This window comes from Chaetodon trifascialis, chromosome 22 (genome assembly GCF_039877785.1).
Source record: "Chaetodon trifascialis isolate fChaTrf1 chromosome 22, fChaTrf1.hap1, whole genome shotgun sequence".
Classification (NCBI taxonomy): Eukaryota; Metazoa; Chordata; class Actinopteri; order Chaetodontiformes; family Chaetodontidae; genus Chaetodon; species Chaetodon trifascialis.
The window spans coordinates 17,840,241-17,849,409 of record NC_092077.1 but is presented as its reverse complement, the minus strand read 5'-3'; the positions used below and the strand labels follow the sequence as shown (position 1 = coordinate 17,849,409).

Sequence of the window (9,169 nt, the reverse complement as noted above, 5' to 3'; positions counted from 1 at the left end):
GAGCCTTTTCTCTTATGTTTTCTGCATTTAATGGGTCAATATTTCAACATAATCATGGTATTATGCTCAGAAAATATTATTCTTATCATAATTGTATATTATAATGATAAATAATACAAATTTGAATTTAAGTCATAGTCTAGAAGTACCAAAAATGTTTTAATCAACTGTCATTTAAGAATTAAATACATATAGTGTATAGAAAGTTAAAACAAGCAAAAGAAAAAGGCTGTACAATATATTGGTAACACACTGTGAAGCAATATACTGCCAACATAACTACACCAAGCACTTCAAACAAAGGAAAATCTCAAAACACAAGATGTAATAAACTGCCAATTAAAAGGCAGCACAGCACGGTTTAGGAAGCATGTTCACTCATTCTGCTGGCAAAACACTTACAATCTACAATCTTTGCCGGGAAAATCATGATCATTTTGCTGTTACCAGGCAACCAACGCTTAATACGTGAGGACAGCTTTGGAGGACCACAGTGCATGTAGAGAAGCAGCTGACAGCTGCCCACCTCCACCGCTCTCACCTTAGTTAGTCAGCAAGATATGCTGCATTGCATCAAGAGCTCACGGCAGACTGCTAGAGATGAGCTCAGTCAGTGTCACAGACTGAGAGATGGGATGTGCTGAGGGTGACATCTGCTTATAGAGACAACTGAAAAGCTCTTTCTGTGTACAAAGAGTTCTTTATGCAACGTGCATTTCATCAAAATTGAAAATTATCATTAACTGTCTCTAAGGAGTTCATGTGAGAACGGTTTCCCGTCATCGTCGGTCAGACTCTTCCTCATGTTGACAGTTAAATAATTCAGCATTCAGTCAACAAAAATCTCCCCAAACTGTTCTGTCCAGTGGCATTCAGAGGCCCAGTGTGTTTCCAGGCGGAGGGTCTTGGAATATATATAACCTGATGCATCATGCAGTACAGTAATGCTTTTGTTTGTAATTTGTCAGCCAAACAATAACACTAACATATTGGCATGATTTGTTTCACACTTTTCCCTGTCAGTCACCGTGCGAGAGTGGGCGCCACATTATTGCTCCACAAATTCCAATGTAGTAAGTTTTTCAGCTCTGGCATGCTCTGCGCAGTGTCATGCAAAGAAAATATGAAAGGGCCTCTGGCATGGCAGGCGGCGCGGACAGATGGTTGGTCCAGCTCAGCCGTACAAGGAGAAGCCCCAGCAGAGTGGGTGAATCACCGTGCCACCAACTGTTCCTCCCAGCATGTCTGCAGCATCCGACTCACTCGCTCTTTGTTTTCATGGCCCTGCAAAAATGTTGTATGATGGCGAATAAGTCGTTCCACGGCATCACGATGCAGTGATGCCAGAGCTCGAAGCAGGACTGCAGGTCCCTATTATGTCTGAAGGAGCTCTGATCTTAAAACGCTTGGACCAATGTGCTTTGGACAGTAAAATATTTATAGGGATCTGGCGTTAAAGCTTATGGCGGTGTTGCTCCGGAAAGCTACTTTTGCTGCAGACTCACTTTCACTCCTCACTTGAAATGAACAGGACAGCATGCCAAAAGCAACACCTCTCCACGGCAGGACCCGGCCTTTCAGGAAAAAGACATTTTTCACAACAGAGGTTCATTCACAAAGGCTGTATTTTATCCAGATTCCAAAGACATTATTATTATTTTTATTATCATTATTAGCTGAGCAGCAGATTTAAGCGGGGAAATTTATTAAAAGAAAGGTAAGCGACAATACTGTGGCTAAAATATCTGTGTTTCATTCAAACTGTGGGTATAAACCGCACAGCAAGCTGCTTCTGAAGGACCTTAACCTTAGCTTTCTATAACAGAGCTGCTATGATTATGTGATAAGTCATGTGGCTATAAATAAAAGGGGAGTAAACAGCCTCCAGCTGACCTGTAGTTGCTGAGAAAAATTAAGTGCATTAAACAAAATTGCACTGTTTATGCGCCTGTGCCCTCTCACACGTTTCTTCTCTCTGACACTGTGCTCTATTTTCTGACTTTCCGGTGATGAAGTTAGAATTAAAGGGTCATTTTTTTCCCTCTCTGTTGTCATAAGTCATTGCTCCATACTTCTTCCACACTATCATGAGTGTTTTTCCACCATGTGTTTTCTCAGTGGGAACTCAGCTACACACACTGCAGCTTCCTGACTACAAACAACAGATTGGTTGGCACAGCGCGGCCTGTGTGTGCGTGCGTGCGCGCGCGCGCGTGTGTGTCTCTCTCTCTCTGATTCTGCAGTTATGTCTCACCAGCATCAGGTATCCTTTGCTGAAAGGTAGCAGGCAGGTTGTCCGTGTCAGTCAAAGCTGGTGGAGACGCGGATTGGCTTGTTTGAGGCCGCGGGGCTCCAGGCTCCACCTCTCCAGCGGAGCCCTGCCTGCGCTGCGCTTGTTGCAGTGAGCGCGGAGGGTTTGTGCGCTCTCAGGTTACGCGTATGAAGTTGTGGAGAGGAGGACATCGGAGACATCCAGCTGCACGGAGAGGGAGGGAAGTAGAGGCTCACTTCTTATCGTTTCACTCTCGAGGCTGGGGAGTACATGTAAGTCCTCGGAATCCGGCGGAGAGAAAGCAAGGGGACGAGTTTGTGGCGTTTAATTGGAGACCAAGCATACCTAACAGTATGCGGTGCAGTTATGGCCGGCAAGGGTAAGACTGTCGTGAGGACGCTGGAGGATTTAACGCTTGATTCTGGTTATGGTGGAGCCGCGGACTCGGTCAGGTCGTCCAGCGTGTCGCTGTGCTGCTCCGACACGCATCAGTCCTTCTCGCATGGGGGCAACTGCTGGCATCTGACCGAATCCATGCACAGCCGACAGAACAGTTTGGACACAGTCAACACCGTCCTGGCGGAGGACACGGAGATACTGGAGTGCTCGGGTCAGTGCGCCAAGCTGCCCGAGCTGGAGGACGTGCCATGGAGCCTCGGCGAGGTGGAGGGCGCACTGAGGAAAGACGAGGAGCTGATGGTGGGCAACCCGCCACCGGAGGTCTTGGCGCGACTGTCGGCTCTCGTCAGCCGCGCTCTGGTGAGAGTGGCCCGGGAGGCACAGCGACTCAGCCTGCGCTACGCCAAGTGCACCAAGCACGAGATCCAGAGCGCCATCAAGGTGGTGCTCTCATGGACCATCTCCGTCAACTGCATCACGGCAGCTCTCAGCGCCCTGTCCCTCTACAACATGAGCACCGGGGACAAGTTCAGCCGTGGCAAGTCGGAGCGCTGCGGGCTGGTGTTCTCCGTGGGGAAGTTCTTCAGGTGGATGGTGGATAGTCGGGTGGCCCTCAGGATCCACGAACACGCTGCCATATACCTCACCGCCTGCATGGAGAGTCTGTTCCGGGAGGTGTTCAGCCGCGTCCTGCGCAGCGCGCTGGTGGAGAGGGACAACGGGATCCCCAAGTTTACGCTGGAGTCACTGGAGCAAGCCATCAGCAACGACTCGGAGGTCTGGGGTCTGCTGCAGCACTACCAGCACCTCATTTGTGGCAAGAATTCAAGTGGTAAGAAACGTGAAAGCAAAAGCAAGATAACTGATGCCAATCTGTGATTATTTGTTGGAATATGATCTGCTGAAACATGATTGGACACTCTGTCACCTTGGTGGTCCTTACCTGGGGCTTATACGCCTTCTGTGTATTCGTCATCCACTGTAAAACCCACCATTTAAGCCAAATATCCAGTCTTCCCCTGAAACAAGTGCCACTCAATTCAAACGGCTGTCCACATGTTCCAAGAAATATCTGGAAACAAGTGGCTGCATCTTTAAACAAAGCAGAGCAGTGATTCAGCAGTAAGTCCTGATCGAAGAAAATTGAATTTACTTTCAAACACAAATACAAATACCCCCCCCCCCAAGTTTTAAGGTTTTTGTGTGAGGACAATATGATCTTAAATCATATTTGATTGAAAAGATACTTTCCTCAGTGCACAAAGTGATAATCTGCTTAGTGTGCTGCAGTTGGAGAAGTAATACGAGCATAAACTGTGTGATTATGGTGGGGAATAACCAGCTCGTCTAACTGCGCTCCAAACAAAAGGATGTGGCAGTTTTGTGAATATTTCCATCAGCTTAGAGCTCAAAGCCCACCTCTGAAACAGGAACTGTCTTGCTTGTCGCCGTTCTGGAGGAACAATAGTCAGAATGGGTATTTATGGTTGAAAAGGATCAAACAAGCTGCTTTCCTTTGGACCCGCCGTGTCCTCAGACTTTCATTAGAGACGAGAATGCTGTCGTTAATGATTGTTTATGACGGAGTGAGACTGTGGGCAGCCTACATGTGAGTCGTGATTTTGCAGGATTTGTGTTTATATTGTGCGCTGGCCTTGTTGGTAATGCTATTACTGTCTCACTCCAGAAGGTGTAAGCTGTCAGTGTGGGCTGGCCCTCTCATCCAAAGCCCTGAATGAGTTGGCTGAAACTACAAAGCAGAAGGGACTCGAAATGCTATTCTTTAACTGAGAGCCAAAGCGAAACAAGAAAATCATATTGCAGCTCTTTTTGCTAATTGTTGCAGCGTGATTGTTTTCCTCCAGCACTTATAAGAGACCTCCATAGAGGTGAAAAACAAAGATGCTCGGGTTGAGAGAGATTTTGTGCAGCCTGTGTTGTGGATGAGCTTGTCCTCTATGCTAGCACCAGGAAGGATTGTTCCAGAAGCAGCGTGAAGAGAAACTGATCTGAAACCGCTCAAAACCCGTGGTTTGAAATTCAGTGTCATGGCTGCAGACACAGAACAGGTTCTTTTCTTTAATCCTGACCTTTTAACCTCTGTCCTGTACGACGATGACCCAATCAGTCCATTCATTAGTCCGTTAATCGATGACTTACAGATGGACAGAAGTCAACATGTCAAACACTTTGATGCCTCAAGCTTCTCAGATGTGATATTTTGCTTACATCATCATAAACTGAAAATCTCTCAGATTGGACTGTACAAAAAAAGATGTCACCTTGAATTAAAGATGTCAACCCCAAAATTATCATTACAAACTGTGAAGGTGGACATTTTTCCACTAAAACTCATCGTTTTAACTGTAATATATTTCAAAAAATTGAGAAAAACGCTGATCACGGTCTCCCAAAGCCCAAGGTGACTTCTTCCTTTGTCTGACCAACATTTTGATATTCAATCTACAGTTATGTGAAACAGTGAAAAGCAGCAAATTGTCACATTTCAGAAGCTGGAACAGAAAATGTTTGTCATTTCTGCCTGGAAAAATACTTGAACTGATTAATTATTTATCAAAATATTTGCTGATTAATTGGAGGTAACTGATTTATGGACTAATTGTTGCAGCTTTAAACTGGATGTGGGCGTTTCTTCTCGCCCCTCAATCCCTTCATCCATCTTCTTAACCTCTTCGTTCGACGCCGGTGTTTGGCCTGGGTGAAGAGGCTGCACACAACGGCTTTGCCTTGAAATTGCAGCAGAGAAACAGGTAGTTTGTCTGGAGACAGGATGCAGAGCCAAGCATGCATCCCCCTCCACTCCCACCCGTGGAACGCATCATTTCCTGCTGGTGCAGAGGAGGCTGCAATTTGCACTCACACAAAACAGCACGATGTCACTCTGTCGCAGTTAGGAAGGCGAAAATATGAGGATTAAAACATGCTGGTTGTACGACAGCCCTGACCACACTGAAAGAATAAGTCTCATGTGTCTCATTTTAAATGAAATTGCGACACCTGGGGCGAAATTATTACCCATCCTTAATCACATATCAGACAGACACTCATGTCTGTAATTTCTGCTTTCGTGTATGTTGTTTTGAGCCTTTGCAAACACAGCTAGGAATAGGAAAGACACCATGGGGGGGGGGGGGGGCAGCCCCCCGGTAAGAGCCGTGGTCTTCACCTGGGGAACAAAAGCACCGCAGCACATAATGACTGAATCCACGGCGAGCTGCACTCCCACTGACCATACGTGACAGCCTCTTTGCTCTGACTAACAAGCTGAGCTAAATGGAGGCTGTTCTTCTCTTCCTTTGTTTTCAGCGGCACACGCTGCTGTCCAGCCTGTGCACTCTGATTATTTTCAGGAGTTCTAACCTTCCCGCGTGTTTCCATTCAAGACGCACATGTGCTGCAGGCAATTCGTGGATTTTTAATGTTTTTTTTTAATATCCTCATTAATAATCTCACCAACACCAATTCTAATACCAGTATGCCCATAATACGGCTAACTGTCTGCAGGTGGAGGCAGTGGCAGTTAAGGATGGGCGGATATGTTTCGATCCCCTGAATGATGTGACTAAACTGTTTGCCTTTCAAAACAACTCACACGAGGGTTTTTTGGTCTGACGCCCATCAGCGGGATGCTGCTGTTTTTCAGCGCCTTCCAAAATCACCTAAATTACAAATACAGAAAAGATTCATGTGAGTGTTTTTTGATTTGCTACCTCAATGGTGAAGGTCTGGTTAGGTGCAGGCACTAAAACAGCTTGTTTAAGTGAACAAATGTGGCCTGTTACAGTCTCCAACAGTCCATGCTGACTTCCTTTATTTGAAGTTTTACGGCAGCAATGCTGCGTTACTTCCGCCTTCGATTCTGTCATTCATTCATGGGAGCAGAATCGCTCACATGTCAGGAAAATGTGGTCATTTTATGAGTTTGAACAAACAGATGGTTTAGTTTTTCTGAGGGGGAATGACCCACTGATCAATTCCCAACTAATGCAGGAGTCTCCTGCTATGACTCTCCATAACTTATTTGATGTGGTGCTCATTCAACAATGACTAAAGCCAACCACATCTCAGATGCATGCGAGACGGACGACTGAAAAACGTGCATGAAGCGTCTGCGCTGCAGACAGGTCTGTAAGAGCAACGCGTGACAGTGGTGCAACATGCTTACCAAAAGCCTTTGTTTTCTTTGCAAGCTCGCACGCCGCGCTCGATTGTCTCCTCATAACAAATTGACGTGCATCAACTCGCCAAAGCGGCAGTTCTGCCGTGTGCTACGGTTGAAGCGTGAGGATCAGCTGATGTATGACGTACATGTGGTCAGTCAGAGCTTAACTTCTGCTGAGATGTTGCACCAAAGCGTCGCAGCTGGATATCTGCTCTCGTCTCAGTCACGTTCGACCGCCTAATGGCGAGTGACGTCAGACACAAACAGCTTGGTCATCAGCTTCCAAACCTGCCCGGCCGGCGTTTAAATTTGGGATCTCGAATGACTTGATTGTATCTGATTATGTCTGTCATTTGCCGTGACCTTCCCCGAGGTACTGATCCAACCTCCGCAGGACAGATGACACAACATAATGGAAGTGCATAGCCAGCTATAGTCAGTTTATTAAATTAGCAGCGGGGTGTGTGTTCTCCCTCCTTCTTCACTCTCTGTCTTTCACACCATATTTTATTGTGTTTTCTGCTAGAGGGCGGGCTCCATGTTTGCATATTTATTTTCCACTGTGGTTTTTAATAAGCTCAACTCATAACCACATGGTTCTGGCAAAGCCTTTTGTTGTCCGTTCTGTTATTATTTTCCGCCTGTCCTTCCCCTCCTTGGGGTGGATTCGCAGATGAGCTGACAGATTGCTGCCATTCTGGTGGAGATACGAGCACCCGGGCGGGCAAGCTGGTTGTGATGGATTTTTATGTCATGGTAATTTCATAAGACCAAAGGCTGCGCCCACACCCCTCCACCACGCTTCATTTTAAGCACCAATCACTGACTGGGAAGTTACATGAAGTTGTTTTCGAGGCCGAGATGTATTTTATGAGCCGCATCCTTTTCCAGTTTTCCTCCATCTTAGCGGCTTGTGAAAATATTGACTTTCATTTCATATGTTTCTCTGTGATTTCACTGGAAGAGATTTTAAAAACACATATAACTCTACTCTGGGCAAGTGGGACCAGCCCAAAATGTTGTGGTTTTATTACTTCCATGTCATTGGAGCGTGGATCCCCTTCCATTTTCAGAAACTAGGTGAAAGCTCTGTGTCAGGATGAGATAATGAGACGAGTGCGAGAGCACTGAATGCCTAATGTTGTGAGGGAGTACAGTACAGGAAGAGAAACGAGGCTGGAGTGTCAGCTGGAGGAGATGCTGGTGAGGGGGCATTGGCGCAGGTCCCTCTGAGATATAATTATGCAGCTCTCTTTAATTAACACTTGTGCTTATCTGGTAGTCATTAAGATTAGGAATTAGCAACGGGAAACACCAGGGAGCTGGAGAGAACAAAGATGATAATTCCTCTCATTCAATTTTAATACCGTTTACGCATGTCTGTGCCGGCATGTTTGATTTGATCGGTCTGGGTGGCTGAGATAAAATGTCGTCTGGACATTCAGACCTGTGGTCTCTCTTTGCCACGGTTCCTTACAGAACAGTGGGAGGGAAAAAACCTGTTGCGTCACTTGTTCTCGGTGTGGACACCCTCATCATAGATGTCTGCATCTGGAAAGTGACATAAAACACTGAACATAGATTCCCATGCTTCTGAATGCAAGTCAGCATTTGCCATATTGGCTGACTTACAGTACATCTGGCTGCTCATCACATCAATAAAGGGCAAAAGTCAGTATGAATTATATCCCGGCTGATGCTGGATTTATGTGTCTAAGAATTTAAGTAGTCTGTTTATAAGTAATCGCCTTTTTGAATATAAAAAAACAACATGAACAAATGTTTTTTGACAAGAATCCCTTAAACTATGAACTAAATATGCACAAATGGAACATTTCAAACATGAAAAGATCTGTGACCTCGCCAGCACAGGTGTGAAAAACTGATTACAGTGTGGTAAAATACTCATATTCAAACTTAAAATACTACAGAGCCAGTGTATCTGTGATAACATCGCTCGATCTGTTAGCCTGGTCAGATCAATAGCAGGGCTCTACTGTGAATGCTGATTCTTTTTATTTAAATAAAATGTGTTAATCATCTGGAGACAAACTATGTCCCTGAAGCCCATCATCAATTTCTGTGGCCGGCCAAAGATAATGAGCTCATAAGAGGAAAAATGTGACCTTTAAGCATCATTAGCATGCAAAAATCTAATTAATGTACATTTTAGATACAAAAATAAGCATATACATAGGTGAAAAAGGAAGTTAAAAAGTAATACTGTATATATATATACAAGACAAAGATAACCACTAATGACTGTATATTTACAGGAAGTCACAGGAAGTTACAGGAAGTCAGTACGAGGATGC

General features: G+C 45.3%; 1 protein-coding gene across 2 annotated transcripts in view; it reads left to right on the top strand.

Moving 5' to 3' along the window:
- Positions 1-2,252: 2,252 nt before the first annotated feature.
- The window catches only part of LOC139350290 (ankyrin repeat and BTB/POZ domain-containing protein 3-A), a 155,883-nt gene continuing 148,966 nt past the window's right edge, over positions 2,253-9,169 (top strand). The window contains exon 1 of one of the 2 annotated variants that reach the window (XM_070991517.1): positions 2,253-3,503. In XM_070991517.1, the coding sequence (XP_070847618.1) occupies positions 2,639-3,503 (865 nt within the window). In that variant the 5' untranslated portion in view covers positions 2,253-2,638. The remainder of the gene's footprint in view (positions 3,504-9,169) is intronic. The other variant, XM_070991518.1, reaches the window with a different exon arrangement.